Source organism: Scyliorhinus torazame, chromosome 3 (genome assembly GCF_047496885.1).
Source record: "Scyliorhinus torazame isolate Kashiwa2021f chromosome 3, sScyTor2.1, whole genome shotgun sequence".
NCBI lineage: Eukaryota > Metazoa > Chordata > Chondrichthyes > Carcharhiniformes > Scyliorhinidae > Scyliorhinus > Scyliorhinus torazame.
Genome location: NC_092709.1, coordinates 40,727,792 through 40,753,303, shown reverse-complemented (window position 1 = coordinate 40,753,303; position 25,512 = coordinate 40,727,792). Strand labels below are relative to the sequence as shown.

The 25,512-nt window shown below is 42.1% G+C and overlaps 1 protein-coding gene and 1 long non-coding RNA gene across 4 annotated transcripts in view; one reads left to right on the top strand and one right to left on the bottom strand.

Moving 5' to 3' along the window:
* The window catches only part of pcdh10a (protocadherin 10a), a 59,737-nt gene that overhangs the window by 12,314 nt on the left and 21,911 nt on the right, over positions 1-25,512 (top strand). Inside the window, exons 4-5 of one of the 3 annotated variants that reach the window (XM_072495571.1) lie at positions 1,945-2,069; positions 11,595-11,749. In XM_072495571.1, coding sequence (XP_072351672.1) covers positions 1,945-2,039 — 95 coding nt within the window. In that variant the 3' untranslated portion in view covers positions 2,040-2,069; positions 11,595-11,749. Of the gene's footprint in view, positions 1-1,944; positions 8,021-11,594; positions 11,895-25,512 lie in introns of those variants that run through there. The other 2 variants (XM_072495569.1, XM_072495570.1) reach the window with 2 other exon arrangements.
* On the bottom strand, positions 3,813-20,248 carry LOC140408412 (uncharacterized). The gene is made up of 3 exons (XR_011940104.1): positions 20,184-20,248; positions 8,022-8,128; positions 3,813-3,969 (listed from the first exon to the last, which is right to left on the bottom strand). It is a non-coding gene; the product is annotated as an uncharacterized lncRNA (long non-coding RNA).

Sequence of the window (25,512 nt, the reverse complement as noted above, 5' to 3'; positions counted from 1 at the left end):
AGTTAGGCAAAATTATGATTACACTCAAATAATCTGCAAAATGTTTCTAATTGGGTCAACGAAGGTAAATGTTTCTCCAAGAGTGGAATTATTCTCTGACAGTCCCCCTGGAGTTGAACAATTATTCATACATCAGTGACTTTTGATATTTTGAATGCTCAGAGAAATTGTCCTGATTGAATTGTTGTGGGCTTGGCATTTCGTGTTACAGATATTATGCAAAAAAAAAATCCTGTTTAATATACTCTGGATGGTGCATTTTGTGCAAAACACTTAACCCTGTGAATATATTTTATGAAATACAGTACTCACCAAGCTACACAGTATCGCTTTCAGCCCCTGCCTTGCAATGTGTACTTCAGCTATTTCCCTAGCTAATTTCCCTTCTGTCACACAAATGTTTGACCCTTGTCTCTCTGCTTGATAAACAACTTATAATTCACACGAAAAGTGTAAAATTTATCGTTGAGAGGGCACAGCCCAGTAACAGAATCTCTCAGCTCTCTGCAGAATAACCCGCTGTCATCCTTTTTTTTGTTGCCTTGTGCTCATCAGCCATATGGTAGTGAAGCTCAGTTTTCATGGCTTAATTTCTGCAACAATGCTCTTTCTCAGTGCCATCACACTTTTTTTGGCGACATGACTGTGATATCTGGAACAAGCTTTAAAGCGGAGTAAGTGTTTTACCTGCTTCTGTAGGCGCGGACTTTAGTTTTTATTATGCTTGATAAATCTCCTCGTAGTCCCAGAGGAGTGAAGAGGCAGGTTGTAAATAGAGAGCAAGCTTTAATTACATGGCTCTGGGCGCTTCAGTAGCACGAGCACTGGTAGGTTGGCCATTTGAGCTGGCATGAAATTATATTACATACATCTGTTCATTTCCTATGCTTGTACTGACTCGCAATTTGACAAGACAAAGTGGATCAATTCCATGAACACCCGAGATGTGATCAGATTTGTTTTAAGGCAAAACCGTAGGTAGGTAATTGAATCTTCTTAGAAAATTTCATTTCCGAAAATAGAGCCAGCCTGTTCACTTTAAAAAATTTATTTTTTGGAATATCGCTGTATGTCAGGTGCTGATAAGCAATGGTTAGGACTACATTTTTGAGGAGATACTGGCTTCATACTCTGAAACTCCTTTGTTGTAACATTTGTTTCATTTTCCACTGGCGGCTGAAGTGCTTCAGGGCATCTTACTGCTTCTCGCGTCAATGTGACTTCATAATTGTAGCAAGTTGCATTTCCTGAGACCTGACATATACCGGTGGTCTGTCTCAGTTCAGCTTCTGCCACCCATGTTAAAATCTGGCAGTGGAGAACGGAAAATGGCAAAAGAGATGTGCAAGTTGATGGGGGGTTTTTGCCTCCATTTATTCGCTGCTATTTTAGAAATGAACAATCCACATTGAACAACCTGAACTGATCAAGATTCTGGCAAATGCACTGAAAGTGTCTTAATTGGGTCACTTAATCCTTATCCCTCTCTTGGCGTAACATTATTCTCCTTTGGTATGAAACAGTTGAATAGCAGCAGCATAGTGTCTGTTTTCATCACAGCTGCTTGTCCTGAGAGCAGTATATCAGGTAATTCCCCTTGTAAAGTCCAGTCAACGATGCCACCAGCAGGAGCTTTAAATCTAAATTTTCAAAAACAAATGAGCAATGTGCAAAAGTAACCAGAAAAATAAATAAGTTGATCGATAATCTTCTCAACTGTTAAATATATACATTTTTTAAGTGCCTTGACAGTAAACCTCAAGACTGACATTTTCTTGATATGTCAGTGTTCCATTGCTTTGCACATTAAGGTTTGGCCTTAATGGACATTGATTAGTGAATTCCACTGTGATTTTTAACATGTGAAGTGCTCCCACTAATAAGGTGCCCCCAGTTATTTAAAATGTTCTTTCCATTTTTTTCCCTGTCTTTCTCCCCTTGCAGGCCGTTCACCGAGGTGCATCCTCCTCCAGCTGGGGGAGAGCAGGACGGTCCAGGATGCAGACTTCTCCACGACTGCCGTCAATGCAGCTCTGTGAGCGGCTGGCAGGAGGTGCGATTTGAGCAGGGTGCGTTGGACAATGACACTTCTCTCTCTTTTCCCCTCCCTCCGTCCATCCTCCCTCCCCGGGAATGGAACGCTTTTGCTTCCACATAGCACTTCCTCTAGGGGTCTGGTCGAGAACTGATGAAGTTCAACCAACTGAGGCAACTGATTTTGAGTGACAGGCAGCCCTGGGACTTGGAACATGTGTGTTACTGGTTGGGAATAAAGCATGAAACAGCTTGAGCTGCCTCCAATGTCCTTGGTATCTTTAAAGGACAGGATCACCCTACTTAAAACAAAAGTTTGCTCACCATTTTACAGTGGGTCAAATTTTATGTGGAAAAAAAGTCTCAATAGAACATATTAACCTAAGTACGTGACTGCAGGAGAAGTTTTGACGTGGCAATCCTAGTGCTAGCATGTAAGATAAGCCTTTAACGTAACATTGGCACCTTCCAATTCCATTTGTAAACACAAGCTGATCAAACAATATCATAAGTGAGGCGGTGACATTATTTGGCATCAATTGCATCTTCATCCCTTTCATCATGTTTGTTTGTCACCTTCTGAACTTCTCATCACTTGCCTCCTGATTGATCTTTGCTGTGGGGTGTACAGATGCTGACTGTCATCTGGTACCTCATCGCGCTGGTGCTTCCTTGTGCGAGCTTCAGTTGGGAATACCAGGAAACTATTGAAGCTTGGGGAGCATCACAGCTGAGCTTGATCATATCCTCATCCAAGGTCCACACAAATATACCTCACAACAGTGATAGCAATCGAACACAGGTACCCTGGCTTTAAAAAAAAAAAATCATAACTCAGCTTTCTTGAGGTCAATTGGGCCACCTGTTTTGCTATTCTAGATGGGATCATCACACTGAGCATTGACAAGGAATCAATCCTGCTCACTCTGCGTGGTTCAGTTCCATATCAGGCAGCAAATGTAGCAATTTTGTAACCAGGGAATCAACTTTACTTTTGGTGAGTTTTTTGCTTTATCAAAGCAAACAATGTTCATACTTAGGAATGGAATACTTCAATATTGAACGTTTTGTCGGGTATTCCAAAATCATATGCGATATAGTTCGATGCAAGCTAAAACTTCCTCTATTTTTGCATCAACAGTACACTTTAGCACCAACTCTGAAAAAGTATTATGTTCTCATTTTTGCATTTCTGTGCATAAGCTTGCCAAGTTAGGGCAGTTTTCTTCACTGGGCCCATGTCCAATTGGAACTGCTTTAGCCAACTTTAAAAAAAACTTTACACAGAGCAACAGACAAAGGAGAGTTTCATGTTATGGGTCTGGGCTGGAGTTTGAATCAAGTTATCTGACGTTACACCTTGCATCACCCTGTTCCTTTTCAAAATTCAACTGCAAACTGGGGAAAAATAGTTGTGCCAATAATGTCACGATTGTTCCATCTTATGAGAGTTTTGGTTGGCTTTACTGAGCCAGTTGCTCCAAGGTTTATCATGATCTGTTGCTTGAACTTCCCAATGGCAACAAAAATAATTCTTTGATTCATGAACGGAAAAAAAGAAATGACCTCTGTTAAAGTAATAGAGGAATCACAATTAGTTACAGATGTTAATTGCATTGCAAAAATATATTTGAAACAACAGAGGAATGAATTAACTCCTATTTTAATAGTATTCAGAATTTGGAGAATCTTTTGGAGTATTAAAATAAAATGTTGGCACTGTACCATTTCTGCGACTAGATGCTGTTAGTTCCTTTAGGAATTACAGTGCTATGTAGTATTTCCAAAGGGTGTTGTTGACACTTAATAGCAATTAAAGCTGTGATCACCAAACAACAAATGTATTGAAAGCTCAATGTAAGGATCCCTCTTCAAATCTTTTGAGGATTGCAGCGCCTTGTATGTGTGGACTTGATGCTCAAGAATCTGGAACACCTAAAGCAAAATAAAACCAAAAGTCAATGCATACCTTACCAAGCAAACCAAAATCATCATCCTCTAACTGAAAAGTTTACATCCTAGTATCACTGTTTCCTAAAAAGTAAGGATCAGATTTTTTTGGACAGTTAATAATTAATTGGTTTCTTTATGGTGGGTTTATGTCATTCTACAATTCTGTAACTGATGGTAAAATATATTAAATTTGATTTAAATTATTTTTGAGTTTAGGCAGTTGTAATTTGAGGGCAAGGTCCACTTACCAGGAAGGTTACTGTGTGCACACTCTGTTGGATTATGTTTTGGAAGAAGTTTGGTGAAGGACTTCCGATATAAAATATTTGAAAGAGATGGTTGCATCTATAACATGTCAATGATGTCATGTTATGTCTATGCACAGTTCCTTTTCCATTTTAAATTTCTGTGTTTTCATTTATAATGGAAATCACATCTGTAAACTTTTTATGATGTATTACAAAGTGTTAGATAACATTTTCAGCACAGAAACAGGCTGTTCACCCCAAAGAACTCTCAATCCTTCCAGTAATGGCAACATTTTCTCCCCACCTACTCTGTCCGGACCCCTCATGAATTAAATACCTTCATAAAATCTGCTCACAACCTTCTATTCTTCAACAAGAATGGTCCCAAATTCCTCATCCCACAAATCTTTTCTTCACTCTCTCACAGCCTCCCTAAAGTGTGCTGCCCAAAACTAGACACAATACTCTAGTAAGGCCAAACCAGTGTTATACACAGAGTTAACATAACTTCCTTGCTTTCATACTGTATGCCCCTACTGGTAAAGCCCAAGATGCCATATTTCTTTATCAATCGCTCTCTCAACCTGTCCTTCCACCTTCAATGATTTCTGCACAAATATACCCAGCATCTTTGTTCCTCCACCCCCTTTATACTGTCTCACTCCATTCTCCCTACCAAAATGAACCACTTCACACTTGTCTGTATTCAATTTCACCTGTCACTTGTCTGCCCATTTCACCAACCTGTCTCTGCCCTTTTGACGTTTGACAGCATCCTCCTCATGGTTCCCAAATACTTCCAAATTTTGTACTGACCGCAAGTTTTGAAACTATGCCCTGTACTCCAAGGTCTAGGTCATTAATCTTTATCAGTCCTAACACTGATCCTTGGGAAACCCTTCCTCTGGTCTGAAAAACAAACATTCACCACTACTGTTTCCTGTCACTCAGCCAACTTCAGATCCTTATTGCTACTGTCCCTTTTATTCCATGAGCTCTAACTTTGCTCACAAGTCTGTTGTGCAGCACTTTATCAAATGCTTTTTGGAAGTTCATGCACACCACTCCAACAGCATTACCCTCATTACCCTCTCTGTTACTTCAACAAAAACGCCAGCAAGTTTGTTAAACACTATTTTCTCATAACAATTCCAGGCTGGCTTTCTTTAGTTAACCCATATTTGCCCAAGTGCTACTAATTGAAAAATTAAATGAAAATGAAATGAAAATCGCTTATTGTCACGAGTGTGAAAAGCCCCTAGTCGCCACATTCCGGCGCCTGTTCGGGGAGGCTGGTACGGGAATCAAACCGTGCTGCTGGCCTGTCTTGGTCTGCTTGAAAAGCCAGCAATTTAGCCCAGTGTGCTAAACCAGCCCCTGGTTTATTTTCATTTCTGCAAGCTTCCCGACCACTAACGTTGAACTGGCCTGTAATTTCTGGCCTTATCTTTATATCCTTTTTTGAACAGGGATGTATCATTCACACACCTTCATCCAATCAATCTGCGATTCTATATACAAGGTACACTGGGGAGGAGGTTGATAAACCAGGTGCACTGAGAGTGAAGGGGAATAGATGTACTAGACACACTGGGGACATGGTCTTGATATTACAGGTATGCCAGCAGAGGAAGGAGACATACCAAGTACACAGGGGGAGAGGATGGATATATCAATTACACCATGGGGAAGGGGTTGATATATCTGGTGCACTGGGGGAGGAGGGGTCTATTATACCAGGTACAACAGTGAAGGTTGTGTGCAATGCCAAGTGCACCAGGAGTAGGATAAGTTATACCAGGTGTATTGGGGATTGTGGGTGATATGTCAGGTGAACTGGGAGGCAATTTGATATTATAGGTATGCTATAAAGAGGAATGCAGGTACACCAGGTACACTGGGGATGGGGGACAATATAACAGGTACACTGGTAAAGAGGGTAATGTAATGGGTCCACTATATGTAGGGGGTGATATATCAGGTACAACAAGGTTGGGGGTAATATAACAGGCACACTGAGGGGAGGGGGGAGTTATACCAGATGCACCAAAGGGTGGGGGATGATATATCAGGTGCACCAAGGAAGGAGGGGTAATGTACCAGGTAAACCTAGTTTGCCCTTAAATGTACAAAACTATTCATTGAGCTACTCCTTGTGATAGTGAATTTCATGAGTTTCACATTCTTACCATGCTCTGAGTAACGATGTTTCTCCTGAATTCCTTATTGGATTAACTTCTGACCATCCAACATTTATGGCCTTACTTCTGACCTCACCCACAAAAGTAAATATTCTCGAGACCAGTCTTAAACACCTGTACCTCAGTTTTATAGTTTCTAGGGAAACATTCCTGATAAGTATTACTTTTCAGTTCTGGAACCATTCTTGTAGTTACATCTATTTCCCTATGAAGGCACTGCAACACAATGTGATGGTGTGATTAAGAAGTGACAAGTTTTCACATTCGATTTTCATGAATAATATATATTGGGATGTGTAATAAGAAAAGGACGAATATATAACTAAAAAATGGGGACAGAATGATGTCCTGTGTGACTTGGACCAATTATACCCCAGCTTCTAATATTGCTCCTTCTGAGAAACTACCCTTGATCTTGCTTTTTTGTGCAAAAGGTGATGGGAGGTTAGTTGGTATTTTAATTCTAAAGCACCTGAAGGGAATAGTAAATAGGTTCAATGTTTTTAATGTACAGTACCAAAAGTGTATGGTGAGTGTTGAGTTAAATGATGTTCGTCCAAAATACCATAGACGCAAGGCGACCAAAGAAGGAAGTAACTGTAGGAGTACATGTCTGAGGATTAAGAAAAACGGTAATTGAAGGTGTGCATACTTTTATGTAAAGAACTTGACATGTGATCTTGATGACCTGACATTAAAGTATTCCACATATTTATTTTTGAAATGCTTTCTTTTCTTCTGCTGAAATCTTTTGTGGAAGACTTTGTTTTGGAATTTTGAAAGAAGACAGTCCAGTAAAAAGGATGAAAGCTGTAATCTCACTCTAGACCATGTCCACTAGCTCCCAATTCTTTGAATGCAGTTGGTTTGCCTGCAAACTAATCATCACTTGTCTTTTTAAAAAATTCTTCCCACAGTCCCCAGTAAAAAAACATTTATCACAGACTTCATTCGAAATGATTTTACTAATCTTCAACAAGATCAACTATGTTTTGGTCTGTGCTGACTTGTGAATAAGCTCTCTAAAAATCCTCTTTGTCCGCCTACTGTTATAAGACCATTTTGGCTGCACTTCATTTAATGGAATGGTTCATTTGTGCTAAAGAGAGTTCATTTAAACCAAAGGCGCCTGTGTAAAGAAAATAACGATTATGAAATTAAGGATTAATAAAGTTAAAAGACAGATACCCACCATGAATGTGCGAGCTATTATCAGAGGGTGAATCACTGCTGATTGCTATTGTATACTTCCTGATGACAGAGCCAAATGTGCATTGGGGGAATTTTCTTATGCCTGGGACAGGTTGTACGACTCAAATTGACTCAATGAGGAGGGGAAAATACATACTTAAAGCAAATAAGGAAAAATAAGTATGTTCTATTCCAAGAGGGGTAAGTATGTATCTTTTCAAAGTATCCAAAAATGTACTCCTCCCTGTGCAGCAAGCCATTCCATGTATCTCATGAGTCCTTAGCAGAAATCCACCCCAACAAATGAGGGTAATCTTGCACTTTATTATCATTCCGTTTTGTCAAGTCTAAACCTGTTGAACTAATAAAGTTTGCTGTTACTTTTAAAACTTACTGTGCTGTGTTCTGAATGATATATTTGAAGAAAATAGATGAGGACAAATTTGAAGAAAATTAATGTCCACATTGGAGGTCAGAATGTTTTGCCACTGGTACACATCACTGAAATGAAACAGAGCAGATTAACCTTTGAGCACAGAATGTCTTTTCAAACTTGCACATTCATTAACTGCTAAAAATGATCTGTCTGTCGGAGTAACTCTTGTTCAAAGTTCAACTTGGGGCTCTTTTGATAGTTCACTTTGCAAAAGCAACATACGATATAGCATTCATCCACCCAGATGCAGATTGTCCCAGGTTTAATGCATTGCTTTGTTGCATTGGTGGGTGTCACCTATTGCATGAGCTGGGATGTTACAAATTACTTCATTGACAAGGGTTGCCCATATTGAAGACCACATACATACTCAGACCAATACGGCACTCAGCCATACATGTGTTTAATAACTGAACATCAGACCTCCGTGCATAATTCACTAACCACCAGAATATAACTTATTTAGCAGTACCCATCTAATAGCATGGGCTGGATTAGCTAATCTGAGCTGGAGTGGTTGTGAAGGAGGCAACAATTGGTGTCAATGTTCCTGGGCTAGGAAGAGATGAAAAATCAGCCAAGTTTTCCATTTCTGATCAATACCCGATGACCCGTGCTGGAACTTGCACATATGTGAACATTGGATGAGGACAGGACTGATGCTTCAGAGTTGAAGGAAATACAATATTAATTTATCATGGAGAATGAGCACTTGTGAGAGGTCAAGAAGGGTTGCTAGTACCCCTTGAACTACACTTCGTCATGAGAAATATCTCAGGGAAGGAGAGGAGGAATTGGCATAGGAGATTGTCCAATTGTGCTCGTTACTAGAGAACTGCCAGTACCTGGGAAATAATATCCCAGGAAGAATTACCATCATCATGCGAGATGGAGAAACAATGGAGGGAGAACAAACTTTAGTGATAGTTCAGGATTGGAGGATGCCCATGTTTAATTTGGGTTAACCTCTAGTACGTCACTGAAGCGGCTGTTCTTCAAGTGTGAACCTAGACATTGTTGGTAGCTTAGTTGACCATGGTCAATCCTCCTGACTTCACCAATGTTAACATGCACATTTTCCTGGAGTGGTCATTGAATTATAACCAGAAGTGGAAACTCTAGCTGGTTCTTTTTGCTTTGTAGGTGTAATGCTGCTATTTTGGCTCAGAAGTAATTCAGCAATTGAAGCAGGAATATGTTCATTTCTTAGCCACAGATTCTTGTTGTTCTTTCCAAATGAGCCACAGTAGAGCTCAGAAATTATAACTCATTTTGATATTTACCTTCTCTTCACACCTCTGTGAAACAACAAGGGATGTTTACCTGGGTTTAAGGTGCTATTTAAATGTAAGTTATTTAAGACAGTCAAAATCTGACCGGAAGCCACATAGTTGTTTATTGTCTGGCTGAGTATTGTGGCATTTCGATCTTTAAATAATCATTGCCTGCATTTACATCATAATCTGATGGGTTATGACTTTATGGATTGGATATTAGTATCCTTAAGTGAGATTTATATCAAAAGTATTGATCAAATGACTGCTCCAGTGTAACGTTCGTTCAGTAAAAAAGTGCATTGGTGTTCAATTGGAGAAAAAAGATATGCAAAGTGTTCAAAGTTTCAGGGAGAAAGTTCATGTTTTTTGAAAACTGCAGAGTTGCCGTTGCATATCTTTCCAAACTGATGCCACAGATTTCTTCTGCATCCCTTGATCGTCTTATCTTGGAACCGGCAACCTAAATTGTGACATGACCTTCATGTCCGCCATTACCTTGTTGATCACATCAAAAGTTTCCTTAATTAATACTAATAGAAGTTTCAGTTCACAGGAAAAATAATATAAAATAACTTCAACACAGTTACTTTGCATTCCACATTTCCTTGCCTTTTTGTCCCACAATTATCCTGTTCCTGTAAGACCCTTCAAATTCATGACATTGCAAGACATCAACTCTCCAAAGCACTGCCAAGTGTTACAATGACTTACCACTTTCCTTAGCTCTACAATAATTAAAAAATTCAAAACTAAAACAAAATGGACAATCAAAGTCCAGTTCGTTTTGGGGTGGGAGTTTGCAGCACACAATAACGTATTCAATTCGGAATTCTCATTATTGTTGATGTTATTAGAAAACAAACATTGATTTTGAATAAGTATTGGTGTGAAATTAGCAACAAGTTCAGTTGATGCGAATTATCAGATGAACCACTTGTACAGTTGCTCGGGAGAAAATGGCAGCTTAACCACATTCATTTTGTGTTGGTGCCTGTATATTATGAGGATGCTACATAGCAAATTGAACAGCATTACATTAGGCCACAGAGGGCGAAATCCAATCTCAGCTTTAGTGCAAAACTGGCTTAGGGACTAGCATATCTCAATAGAAACGGGCATTAGGTGGTGTATAATGGGCAGCCAGTCCACTCCTTTCATTTTTGTACACCGGTAAAGTTAAAGTACATCACCACAATGTCATAATGTGCTTGAAAATTGGTCAAACTCCTATACTCATTTCCAGGACAACAGCGTGTTAGAGCAGGCACAAAGATGTAGAGATGTGGCTTACTTAAGAATATTGGGCACTCTTCTGAAAAAGGAGTTTAGCTGCATTTTCGAGGTAGAATCAAAGGTAATCTACTTAATATTTAATGTGGAAATATTCCCACAACTGACAATAATCACCCAGGTAAACATTAAATAATTTACAAATTTGAAAGAAATAGATTCTAATTGTGTATGTACTGCATGCTAGTATATTGCAGTAAATCACTGTCCAAAGTGACTTTGGAATCTGTAGCACATCAGTCCTTGTGGCTTGAATTGTAACAGATAAGCTAACGAGGCAGTTTCACTGGTGCATGACATCTGTTCGTTAGTGCAGGATATATCTTAAAGCTGTATTAACATGGAGCCCTTATCTGTAATTAGAACTGTACCACAGTCTGTGTATTACAGTTAGTGCCTGCAGTATCTACAATCATCGTTTCTCTGGATATAACTGTAAATCAGTTTTAATGCATAAATGAGATGCAGAGTGAAAGCCTTCTTCCCACAGCATCACAACTGAACAGGACAGAAACATGACCTTTCTACTTGTCTGCATCAACAAGCAGAGTAGACATACCCTTTAAAAAGTATATGTTTACATTTACAAAAGGAAAATCTATAAGTGCTGTTATCCAGAGAAATGGGTTCTTGAGAATTTTTAAATGTCTTCGACCCTTCACTTCTGAGTGTAGTGCTGTATTTGTTCATTATAACATGGGGCAAGAGCTGAAGTGAGTTATTTAGTGGGCCCTTACTGTTTGGTGTACATCTCTGTACAGAACAGAATTAAAGACAAATTGTGTAAATTTGTATTGGAGTGGTGTGCTGGGTCAGAGCAAATATACTGAAGGCACAAGTGGCAATTATCCTAAGACCGATCAGGACCTTCTCAACTAATATAGAAATGGTATCCTTCAGGCCTTAGCGGACCATCAATGTAATATCATAATTTAATGCTGTTTATTTTGATTCATTTTTGTAGGCGCTGATCTCTTTTCCAATTGCACAGAAGAGTGTAAAGCACTGGGGCATTCGGATCGTTGTTGGATGCCCACCTTTGTACCCACAGATGGTCGCCAAGGTCCTGATTACCGCAGCAATCTGCATGTCCCTGGCATGGACTCTGTGCCTGACACCGAGGTCTATGAAGCTCCAGAGCAGACTGGGGAGAAATCCTTCTCTACATTTGGAAAAGAAAAATCACATCCATCTAATTCGGAAAAGAAAGAATATGATGCACTTCTGCCCAACACACGTGCGCCTTACAAGCCGCCATATTTAAGTGAGTGTTTCTCAAGTCTAATATTTGTTGGTTGTGAATTTTCCATGTGCTTTCGATGAAAAATTATTCCCGGCAGGGAAATTGAAGTCACCTTTAAAAATATTACCTGTCAAAGTATATTGAGTCGTCTGGCTATGTTAATATTATTATTTTAAATAATAAGTAAGTTAACATTTTTAATGAAATGCAATATGGGGTTGATTATCAAGTTGAACCAGATACTGGATCCACCTGGATCCCAATAGTTGAGATGATGCCAAATTGTTAAGTGTGTTGAAAGTGGGAATTGAAGCGTCCACACATTTAACTCAAATCTAAGCACATTTGAAGCATACTCAGGAAATGCAAGGGTCTTTGGACACTTTTCAAACAAGATTTGACATAGCATTGGTTCTGTACTCTATGGGCTGAATTTTACATGACCTTACTGGGTGTGTCTTTGGCAGGGGGACACGTAAAAGGGGGCAGGTGAAAACCCCTCCCACCTACCCCCATAATACAAGGTGGGGGGGGGGGGGCACTGAAATGGGCAGCCCGTCCACTATATTTAAATAAATAATCAAGGATCAATTGAACTTGTTAACAAGCCAATAGACCTCGATAATATGCTGACCAGACCCTAACATGGTTGGCGTGGACATTTGGGCTAGAGTGGGCTTGCTGTTTTAAAAAAATACTTTTAAAGGACAGGAAAGAAAGGGAGGTATTTTATTCAGCGGGGTTGGGGTGCCTTTGTGCACCAGGGTAAGGGGGGCAGCCCACCCTTTTTGTCCGCCTGCCTGTTCTATAAAATATGCCACCTGTACCCCACACTCCCGAAGCTTCCCAGACTCTCCATGCCCAACACCCTGGACTTGCTCCGGTATCCATGGGCCTTCTTCTTGAGCTTGCTTGCAACATCCACTAATGTGCTCTTGGCGCTGCTGGGATATTGGAACTGCCAGCCAACCCAAATGCCTGGCAGTTCCTGGGGGTGAGTGGTGGAATCCCACTGACTGCCTATTTAGCAGAACCTGCAGTGCATTACAGCATTACAGCTGCAGGATGGGTTGAAATCCAGAGGGGAGGGGAGGGGAGGGGGGCGGGAGAGAGAGAGAAAGACTGTTCATGCCTTTGTGATAGGGATGTGTTGTCAAACCAGAGTGAAGTGAGAATGTCTCGTCCAGAGGCGTCTTAATGCTGTGCCCTGGAGTAAGATCAAGCCATTGCTCTGGACTCGCACTGCAACTTTAGTGGTTTTCTTCACAATTTATTTTTGTTTCTGCTGGTCAGGAAGGGATTAATGCAAAGGCACAAAACATTTTCTCAGCTGTTGTAAGGATGAAAAATTCCACTTTAAGCTGAAATGTGCAAGCCAATGATACGTATCATGAATTTTACAAGCATTAATTGTGACTGACCATTCCATGAATAGGTTGAAACAGGTGTCCTACAGTTTCACATAGAATTTGCTCCACTTTCATGAAAACTGGCAGCACTAAGTTATACTACCAAAGCTGTGGCATCCTGAAATCAGGTTCAAACAAGAATACTTAAACAACCTAGTGATGGTGAACAAATGCGAGTGAAATTCTTTAAGAAAATAATGAGCTGACAGCCCTCTTGGTTTTTATTGATATTACAAACTGAAATTTGAGCTTGAGGATCTCCCTGTTTTTAAAAGCAGTATGCAACTGAACTGTATGAACAAGAAATGGCCCAGATTCAGTTCCTGGTCTATGCAGATATAGCTGATCTAAGTTGAGCAGCCAATGAGTTACTACTGTCTTAACAGCCCGAAGGATAATAAATCAGGCCTTCCACAGCAATTCACTTCCCAGCAATTCCTGACAGAGTGCAGAGATGTCTAGGGTGCCATGTTTTGTGGTCTAATAACCAGGTGATGTTGTCTATTGGGGTCAGACAGGCATGACAATAACTTAGGCAAGGTACCACAGGGTGCTCACTTCACGTTGATGAACTATACTCATCAAGGAATCAAGGAAAAGCAGTTCAGTCAGTAAGCAGGCAATCATTTTACCCTTAAAATGAAAGCTTTATAATTGTTGCAATTATGTCACAGCTGAAATGAAGCTGAAGTGCTGTGATGTGAAAATCCTCATGGAGGTGACCTGATGTTCATATCAGCTATGGTAATATCCGTACCTCCAGCTCAGTGTTGTGGGTTCCAATCCCACTTCAAGGCTTGAGTGTAAAAGTTGAGGCTGGCACGCTAGTGCAGTATCATTGGAGTACGACATTGTCGGAGGTGTTGCCTTTCTGATGAGATACTAAACTGAGGTGGTAGCTGTAAAACGTTTCATGACCCTATATTAAAGAAGGACAGAGGAGTTATCACTGGAGGCTTGGTCAATAGTTAGCTCTCAGACAACATCATGAAAAGAGATTAACTGGTGGTCATCGCGTTGTTGTTTGTGGGAGCTTGCTGGGTGGAAAGTGGCTGCCATGTTTCTTACTTCACAACAATGATGACTCTTCAAAAATACTTCATTGACTGTAAATACCTTGGGATTTTCTATGGTCGTGAAAGGCTCTTTTTAAATGTTAGTCTTTCTTTTTTCATACCTGTATTAATGCCAAGTTTGACTTTAGTTATCCTGCACATTTCCTGATCCAGTAGAGCTTATGCCTTAACTGCCTTTTAAGCATACACATTATCCTGTGTAATCACACTTTAAAGAAAGCACCGAGGTAGATTTTCATCTTCAGAGCTCCTGGTGCAGAGTTTTGTGTCCCATGGGCACATATAATGAGGAATGAAGAAAAAAGTTAAATAAGAATCGAATCCACTATCTTGAGCATAGGTACAAGTTGGGCAATTTTTTCATCAGGAACCATCACATGCAAAAGACACATTGACATGTTTTGATAAAGATTGCATTGTCATATTGAATCATTAGTTCATCAAACAAAACAGGCATGTCATAGTCTTTTTTCTGAGTAGAGTTCTTAGAGTCTATTTATATGCATGTCATGTGTTGTTTAACAAATATTTTTGGTCTTATATCTTTATAATTTACATACAATTGTGCCTTTTAAATGTTTGTATGAAGGGATTTAACATGATGAAGGGTGATGCGTGATTGTATTTTTAAAAACCTGCACTTTTTTTACCCCTTTCCACTGGTGCATCATACGTGTTTGCACTTCCCTATGGAATCAGTTCCTCCTCTACGAATGAACCTTCCGTTCCATATTCCTGCTCGAGCTGTGAGACCTCTAATTTTGCAAATGTTGCCTTCTGTGAAGTTAATTATACAAAGATGACTTCCTTTTGATTTGGAGGCTTTTGAAATTATACATATCGTAAAGCGTTCACATATTTTATATTTAACAAAGCCATTTAAAATTAATTGCAGGTCTAACATGACATACCTCAGTGCTCACCCTTATTTCAATCTCAGAGTTAAAAAAAAAAATTAGGTATTCTGGTTTGCTCGTCTTTTCTGAAATCAATATATCCGGTTTACTGGCTTCAGAAATGCTACTGTGTTGTCGTTGTCCTAAAATAATCCAGCACACCAAAGATGTTTGGCTGTTATATAGAGGAGAGCAATTTTGTAGTGGATGAAAAATAGAAATGATAGATCAAAGTAAAAAAAACACAACATTTTTGCACAACTATATTTATATTATTCCACCTGCTATATAATAATAATAAAATAGCTTATTGTCACGGGTAGGCTTCAATGAAGTTACTGTGAAAAGCCCCTAGTCGCCACATTCCTGCACCTGTTCGGGGAGGCCGGTACAGGAATTGAACCCGCGCTGCTGGCATTGTTCTGCATTAGCTGGCTTATAATACAGAACAATGCCAGCAGCGTGGGTTCAATTCCCATACTGGCCTCCCCGAACAGGCGCCAGAATGTGGCAACTAGGGGCTTTTCACAGTAACTTCATTGAAGCCTACTTGTGATAATAGGCGATTATTATTATTATACAGCGGGTGGAATGGTGCATTCAGTGCACTAAGTGCTGGCTGGGGAGGAAACCAGCGTGTAGCTCTCAAGCTGTACAGTCAAGTTTTCTGTCCAGATTCTCTGACACTCTGTGCATCTGGGGCGTGGTTTCCACCATCGCCATGGCGGGGAAGGACCTGATAGATCCGACAATGCCAGCTCCACAGAGATCAGGGCGCCATCATGAAAGGTCGCCCGATTTGTATTTGAAATTAACTGCCCCGCATTGGCATGAGGGACCTCCCCACAAGCATCGGGGCTCCCCCTCTCTCCGCAATACCCCACATGAGCACTGGGGCAATCATGCCCCCCCCCCACACATAAGGGGGGCATGTCCCCCCAATGTCCTGCCTGCCCCTGGCACAGCCCCCTGACACTGCCAGCCTTGCACTGCCAGATTGTTGCTGTCCCAGGATGCCATGGGGCCAGTGGGAGGGCGCAGTGCCAGTACACTTCCCGGGCATGTTCCTCTCCCACCGCGGACTATTCTTCCCTTTGTGTCCCTGGTGGGTTCCCCTCAACTGCGTCCCGTTTTTCAATAGCTGTTGTAAACCTCGCTGAAATGGGGAATTGCTTACCTGAGGGGAACATATGGCAGGGGAGCCCGTTAAATATATGCAAATGTAATCAAATTAATTTAAATGAGGTTCCCGCCCTTTCTGGGCAGAAACCTCTATGTCACTGGTGAGCGGGTGGGGAAAATCGGAAAACAAGATCTCGTTGGCGAGAATCTCGTTCTCAGTTTCTCACAAGATGTTGTGCCTATGTCGCAGTTTGCGCTCACGGCGAACATGGGTGCAAGATGACCCCAGCACCTTTTATGTAAGAAGTCACTCCAAGGTGCTTTACAGAGCATTGTGAAATAAACTATGACATCAAACTACGTAAAGGGATATTAGGTTAGTTGACCAAAAGTTTAGTCAAAAAGGTAGCGTGTCTTAATTTTAGGGAAGCAAGGTGGTGAGATTTCAGGAAGGAGTCCTTGATCTCCAGGCAGTTGTCGAGGCAACTAAAGGCAAGGCTGCCAATGGTGGAATGATAAGAACAGGGATGCACAAAGAGTCTGAGTCAATAAGAATATCTCAGTGGGTTTGCGGGCTAGAGAAGGTTACAGAGTGGGGGAGGGGTAGTGCTGACCATGAAAACATTTGAGGCCAGAGTATCTCGCCCTTGATGTTTGAGGGATGATCGCACAGTGCAATAGACATTGACCTTTTATTTCTGGTACCTGGGTTGAAATCCAGACTAGAGTGATGCTCTGAAAGCTCTCCTGTGTTGCCTCTTAAAAGTTTCTATATCATTTGGACATCAGCCCAAAATAGCCTCTAACTTGGCACTAATTTAGCAGGCACTTTCAGAGAAGCTATTTTCAAGATGGTTCGTTGGAAAATAAAAAATATATAATTTTGGCCATTTTTCTGAGATTGAGGTTCGGACTGAGATGCACTCCTAAAGCAGAAGAGAGGCTGCTTTACACTGCTTCCAATTGGCCCATTCCTGGCCTGGAAGTGCTTGACGTGAAATAGGGAACTGAAATGGCAAGTGTTCTATTTCCAAGCACTGGTATTCTTCACTTTGTTCAGCACAGAGTTCAGATAAAACTGGATGGGTTTGCACGAGTGAGTATAATATACAAATATGGAAGAATAGAGAGTTGAATGAAGAAATGTGGTATAATCATGAAATAACGACGTACATATTATCAATACCTGAAGACATATCGAAGAATGGGAATTTATAATATATACAGAATAAACATGGAGGTTAATGATTGGTGATACATGTGGAGGAATGGAGACTGTAACATTATTTTGTTTAGTTCACCTATGAAGAAGTAGCAACTGACTTATTTGGTGACTATTGAAGGTGGGGTGCAAACATTCTCATTGGTAATAAGGAGCATTTGTGCACGCGTCCCTGAGGATCCTATGCTATTCTTTATTTTGATCAATTATCTGGGGAATAACATCAAACGTGACAGGCTTTTTGCTGATGGCACCACCCTTCACAGAGTCATTAATTTGCCATCAGTAAACAAGAGGGCATTGAACAATTGTAGGCAGATATTGGAGAGAAATCTGAACAGAGGCTGACAAATGGTATGTTATCTTCAGTGAGGTGAAGAGTAAATCAATTGCTCTGTTAAGAATTATGTCCTCTGTAAAGCACCAAGTGTTCTTCGATTATAGACATCTAGCTCTGCAATGTGGGTAATTAAGTCTGAATTATAATGGGGCAGATGAAGATGTCAGACTGATTGCAGAATAAGAATTTTCAGGCAAACAGGATATAGAGAACAGTTAGTTACACCTGTGTTGTTCAGGTGTAGAACGAGTGCTTAAATAGTCAAATTGCAATACTGCGGTAATGATAGAGTATTATAGTCTTGTTGGTATCAAAATAAAATCTGCTCTTTGACTTGAACCACTGTGAAGCCATCAAATCTGGTGGATTGGAAGACTCCATCTCGCTCTTTACCCAAGTCCTTACCCTGAAAAATTATGGAATGTGCAGCTAAGCTGCCGATCACATATTCATAATGATAAAAGTCACTTGCCTTAAGCCTGAGACATGTATTTATGTCAGAATCCCAGCAGCTCCATCTCAGCATTCATTATCAATCCTAAACTATCTTCACTTATTGTTTTAAATATTATTTCATCTACCTGAAGAAACTGGACCAAGCCTTTGTCTGAAACTGATCTTTGTGTGGATCAAAAAAATCTGAACACAAAGTTAACCATTCCCTGCTAGGTCAGGATAGCTGAAATGGAAATGAGGCTACAGGAAAGCTTAGAGTTTCCCATTTGATTCCCTACTACAGATCCTCTAGGGTATTTTCTTGCTTTCAAGAACAATTCGGCTCAATTGTACAAGGCAGCTGTCCATTGTCGAAAGTTGCACTGCATTGTTTTTCAGCAAATAGACAAGAAAATCAGAATATTTCCTTAATGATGAGAGACTAGGAGCTGAGGAGGAGGAAAGCGATATCGGTAACCATATATGCAAGTTGTTTAAAGCTAGCATGCAGGTGCACAAGTGAATCAACAGAGCTAATGAAGGTTAGCTATTACCCCCAGATGTTTGAATACACAATTAAAGGAAGAGTATTTTGTTTGTCATAGAGCCTTAGTCAACTTCCATTTGGAGCATTGCATTAATTTTGGCAATGGAACCCCATGTTAGGCTAAGGGGAGAAAGCAGGATTAGGCTATTGAGTTGGATGATCAGCCATGATTGTCATGAATGGCGGAGCAGGCTCGAAGGGCCAAAGGCCTCCTCCTGCTCCTATCTTCTATGTATCTAAGACTGCACTGATATTGGAAATAATACAGCACAAATTTATCTGAATTATTCCAAGACCTGATGGCGCAGTGGTACTGTCACTAGACTAGTGATCCAGAAGCTAGGAAAATTATGAGAGCAGGCTGTAGAAACCTTGTACAGGATTTTACAGCTCCCCAAGCGGACGTGTTTTTTTGGAGGGGATGGGGCATGTAAAATATAATGGCTGGCAAGCCCACCATGTTCCTGCCCACCCATCTGAGCTGTCCCAATTAACATGTTAGGGGGGCGGGTACCAATACCGGCAGCCAGCCAGTCATTTTATGTAAATAATTAAGGGCCAATTGAGCTTGCTAGCAAGCCAGTCAATGCTGCCCATGCCATATTGCAGTTGGCGAGGGCAGGCAGGCAGAAGCACGCAGTCTGTTTTTTTTTGTACAGTTATAAAGGTAGGAAGGGTGAGCACATTATTTGCCCGGTGGGGCGGGAGGGGGGGATGGGGGGGTGGAATTGCGCATCGGGGCACCCCCCTTTGCTCCACGATACCAGATCTCCAACCACCCCCTCTCCCCTTCCCCAGGCTGCCTGACCCCTCCCCTTACAAGACCTTGACTTAACATGGTTCTTGACACCATTATGGCTGCCTCCTTCGTGTGAATGCTTGCAGTCCCAGCAGTGTTCACTACTCTGTTCTGGTGCTAGCAGGGATGCCAGAGGGGTGCAAGTCCTACTTTTGGCCTGTTTAACCCGCCGGCAGCACATTATGGCTGCATGGCAAACGTTTGTCTGTGCGTTGGCTGCTGGCCAACTCTTCCAATGGGGTGAGGAGGATGGTGAGCCATGAGCCCTCTGTAAAATCCAGCCCTTTGTATTCCCTTGAGTTTAGAAGGTTCAGAAGGATAATCTACAGAAACGTTATTTCATGCCATGGGGAAATGAAGAACATCTTCATTTCTTAAATCTTAAAGTTAAATCCATCGACATTTAGGAGTGAACTCAGGAGCATGTTTTCACACAAAGGGTAGTGCAGCTATTGAACACTTACCGCTAAAAGGCTCAAGATACTCAGGCCGATAGATGTTTATTAGGTAAGAATGCCTTGGGATTCTGTAACAATGACAAAAAAATGGAGTTGATGTATTGATCGGCCACAATCTAAATGAATGACAGAATAAACTCACCGGGTTGAATGCCCGACACCTATTTCTATCTTCCTGCAATCCAATAATCTTCCTACAATCCTGCCCAGAAATGTACATGCCATGGGAATAGTAGGGCTGTGAGTTGCCTTCGTGGTGATTGGTAACACAGCAAGGTGTGCAAATTTGGTTTTGAAAAATGTTTTGAAAATAGAGTAGAAGAGCAAGGAGGTTATGTTGAATTAGTTCAGCCTCAGCTGGAGTATTGCCGCACTTTAGGAAGGAGGCGAAGACATTGGAAAGAGTGCAGAAAAGATTGACGAGAGTGTTTCCAGAGAAGAGTTATGAGGACTCTTTTTTCCTTTTCCTGTTTGGAGAAGAGAAGACTAAGAGGAGATTTCATTGAGGTATTCAAAATTCTGAGGGCTCTGGACAGAATAGTTCGGGGAAAACTGTGAAAGAATCAAGAACAAGACATCACAGATTTAAAGTAACTTGCAATGGATGCAAAACCAACATGAGAAAGAGCTTTTATACACAGCGAGCGGTCAAGATCTGGAATGTGCTGCTTGAGGGTGCGGTGGAGTCGGGTTCAATTGGAGCATTCAACAGGAAAGTAGACTGCTGCATGATGTTTATGGTTAGGGGAGAGGTACATTGAGTGACTTGCTCATTGGGAGAGCCGCTGGAGAAACGATGGGCTGAAGGGCCGATTTCTGCATTGTAAAAATTCTGCGATTGCCGTGAAAGATGGAAGCTACGCAGTGAAACGTAAAAGTAAATATTTTCCGCAGGACAACTTTTTCTCCCTATGTAATTATGATTCCTTCTCTCTCTCCTGCCTTCCTCTGTTCTCACCTCCCCCCCCCCTCCCCCCTCTCAACACACACACACACCTTCCTCGCTCTATTTCTTTCTCTCTTCCTCTTTATTTTGGTCATTGGGGTAAGGCTACCAATATTAGTGAACGCAATAGTTGTCCACTTTGTAGATCAAATGAAAGCACCAAGAACTCCACTGACATAAATAGCACAGCTGAAGTAGAGATCCTTCTATTTTACTCCAAAAAGCTTAGAGGAGCACCCTAAAGGGTTTTAGGGCATTCAAATTTTCAACTTCCATGTCTTGCCTTTTTTTGAAAGGTTGTTACTTAGTTTGAAATCTGGGCATTTTTGTGTAGTGAGCACAGTCCGACTCAGAACTAAATTGCGGCTTGGCAACTGATTTAACATTGAACTCCCAGAAACACACAATAAATCAACTTACAGGTCAGGTTTAAAGTTTGCCCTCAGAGAAGGACAGATGTGCTAAAACCCACTGAAGCACTAGATATCTTTCCAAACTGCTCCTTCAGAATTGTGTCCCAGTATTCCTTTGGATTGTAATTAATGCTGCTGCTGACTTAAACAGATCAAGATAATCTTTTTTTATAATGTATTTATAGAATCATAGAATTTACAGTATTTATTCCAAACTTAAACCAGATTTTGTTATAAAGAACATCCACATATACAATTAATATACGCAGTTTGTACAAATTTTTCCTCTTTATATCCCCCCTCCTCCTCCTCTCCCCTTTGGTGACAAACAATTCCTTAAACATGGATAACAACGGATACCATTGCGCACAAAATCTTTCCTCAGATCCCCTTAGGGCAAACTTAATGTTCTCCAGGTTCAAAAATTCTTGTACGTCCCCCATCCACACTGCCACCACTGGCAGCGCTGCCAACCATCAGTTCTGCAGTATCCTTCACTGGACAAGCAAGGAGGCGAAGGACACCACATTGGCCCCCTTCCCCATGCACCCCTGCAGCTCTGGCATTTCTGACACTCTGAATATCGATGCCAAGGGGAACAATGTTACCCCAAACCCCAGAATCTCTGACGGAGTCTTAAACACCCCTCCAAAACCCCTCCAGACTCTCACAATGCCAGACATATAGGCATGGTTCGCCTGCCCCTCCCACACTTCTCATAGCGATCTTCCACACCCGGGAAGAATCTATTCATCCGGTCCCATGTCGCGTGCACCCTGTGCACCACTTTAAATTGTCTGAGTCTCATCCCCGCGCACAAGGAGGCCCCATTGACCTGGCGCAGCACCTCGCTCCATATTTCTCATCCTAGCTTGATCCCCAGCTCCTCTTCCCATTTGCCCTTAATCCTGTTCACCAATGCCGCCCCTTTCTTTCCCTGCAATCCATAAAAAAAAAACAATCCTCCCCTTTCCCCATTCATCTGGAACCAGCAGCATTTCCAGGATTGTATACTCTGAGAACAAAGGGAACAAGGGTAAATCTTTCCAAACAAATCCTGCACCCAAACAGGCGCCGCAATGTGGTGACTCGGGGCTTTTCACAGTAACCGTGTTAATCTAAACCTACTTGTGACAATAAAATTATTATTATTATTATAAACAGGAACACATTCATCTTTACAACCTGTACTCTCCCTACCAGCGACAATGACAAGGCATCCCACTTCTTTAGATCTCCCTCAACCTCCTCCACCAGTCCTGTTAGGTTCCATTTGTGTGTCGATACCCAATCATGCACCACCTGGATGCCCAAATACCTAAACTGAACATTCACAATCTTGAATGGCAGGGCCCCAGATATGTGTTCCCTCCTAACTCATTCACCGGGAAGACCTCACTCTCTCCTACATTCAATTTGTACCAGGAGAAAGCCCCAAATTTTCCATGCAATGCCATAATTCTCCCATGTTACCCAACGGATCCACTACGTATAACAGTAAGTCATCTGCATATAATGACACCCTGTGTTCCCTACCTCCCCTCACAATCCACTGCCTCTTTCCGAGGCCCGGAGCGCAATCGCCAACGGCTCTATCTGCAGCACAAACAATAACAGTGACACCTATTTACCTATGTAGCTTAAAAATTCTTGACTCTGCCCCATTCATTCTTACACTTGCCTTGGAGGATGCAGAGAGCAATCGTATCCATGCCACAAATGTCGGACCAAACCCAAACCTCCTCAAGGTCTCACACAAATATCGCCACTCAACACGTTCAAAGGCCTTCTCTGCATCCATCGATACTATCACCTCCCAGCTCTACAGTCTGATGGGGTCACGACCACATTCAGTAGCATCCTAATGTTGTTAGACAACTGCCGCCCTTCACAAAAAGCCTGTCTGATTTCCCTGCCACTGTCTCTTTTGTATCCTCCATACATTGTGGAGGCTTTAGAGAAGGTGCAGAAGAGATTTACCAGGATGTTGCCTGGTATGGAGGGCATTAGCTATGATGAGAGGTTGAATAAACTCGGTTTGTTCTCACTGGAATGACGGAGGTTGAGGGACGACCTGATAGAGGTCTACAAAATTATGAGGGGCATAGACAGAGTGGATAGTCAGAGACTTTTTCCCAGGGTAGAGGGGTCAATTACTAGTGGGCATAGGTTTAAGGTGCGAGGGGCGAGGTTTAGAGGAGATGTACGAGGCAAATTTTTTACACAGAGGGTTGTGGGTGCCTGGAACTCGCTGTCGGGGGAGGTGGTGGAAGCAGGGACGATGGTGATGTTTAAGGGGCATCTTGACAATTGCATGAATAGGATGGGGATAGAGGGATACGGATCCCAGAAGTGTAGAAGATTTTAGTTTAGACGGGCACCATGGTCGGCACAGGCTTGGAGGGCCAAAGGGCCTGTTCCTGTGCTGTACGTTCCTTTGTTCTTTGTTCTTTGTCTCCGTCACACACCACTCCAACCGCCTGGCCAGGAATTTAGAGGCCGGTTTAGCTCAGTTGGCTAAACAACTGGTTCATGATGCAGAGCGAGGCCAGCAGTGCGGATTTAATTCTCACACTGGCTGCGAAGGCTCACTTTCTCAAACTTGCCCCTCGACCGAGGTGTGGAGATCCTTAGGTTAACCAGTCTGCTCTCCCCCTGAAAGTAGAAAGCAGCTTATGGTCATCTGGGACTTTGGTGACTTTACCTTTTTAACCTGGCCAGGATATTCACATCAGTATTTAATAACGAGATGGGCCTGTATGAGATGCATTCCAGTGGGTCCATGTCTTTCTTTGGCATAAATGAAATAGAGATCTATGCCAGCATGTCTGGCAGCTCCCCACTCTCCAGTGCCTCATTGAACATACTAAGGAGGTGCGGGGCCAATTCCTCCACCAACCTGTTTATAAAATTTGTCTGGGAAGCCATCCAGCCCCGCTGTCTCCCCTGACTGCATTGACCCCACCTCCTCCACTATCTCCTGCAACCTTAGTGGCTCCTCCAACTCCTGCCACCGTTTTCCTGCATCTTCAAGAACACTAACCCATCCAAGAACCCCCCCTATATCTGTATCCTCCGCCCCAGGCTCAGAACTGTACAACCCCCATAGAAGACTTCAAAGACCTTGTTGATCTTTTCTGACTCCATCTCCACAACCAGTCCCCCAGCCACCCCCTCCCCACCCCCCAGCTCCCCCCCCCCTCCCCAACCACGGTGTGCTCATCTGCACAATTTCCCGTGCCACCGCTTGTCTGCTCAATTGATGTGCCAACCGCCATACTTGTATTGGGCATCTCTTACTCTATGGAGCTGACCCACCACCTTTCCTGCCGTCGATTGATAGAACTGCCCCTGCAAGTCCTTCCTTTCCACCAAAAGCTCCCTCGTCAGTGCCACCGTGTATCTACGGTCCACCTCCACAATACCCAGCACGGTAGCACAAATGGATAGTACTGTGGCTTCACAGCATGAGGGTCCCAGGTTCGATTTCCTACTGGGTCACTGTCTGTGCGGAGTCTGCACATTCTCCCGTGTGTGCGTGGGTTTCCTCCGGGAGCTCCGGTTTCCTCTCACAGTCCAAAGACGTGCAGGTTAGGTGGATTGGCCTTGATAAATTGCTCTCAGTGATCAAAAATGTTAGGAGAGGTTATTGGGTTCCAGGGATAGGGTGGAAGTGAGGGCTTAAGTGGGTTGGTGCAGACTCGATGGGCCGAATGGCCTCCTTCTGCACTGTACGTTCTATGTTCTACCCGCCAGCAACAGAACACGATAATCCTGACCTTTGGTGGAATGATAGTCTGGAGAGATGTATAACTGTCAGCTGAATTCATATCACCCATTTCATAGTTTCGCCCAAAGATAAAATACCCTAAAAATAGGTCGGGAAATTATGGAACATGAAATAGGTATTCAGCAGATTAATCCTGTTCACTCAAAGAACATGAAATATGCACAGTCACTCAAGGAGATTTTTTTA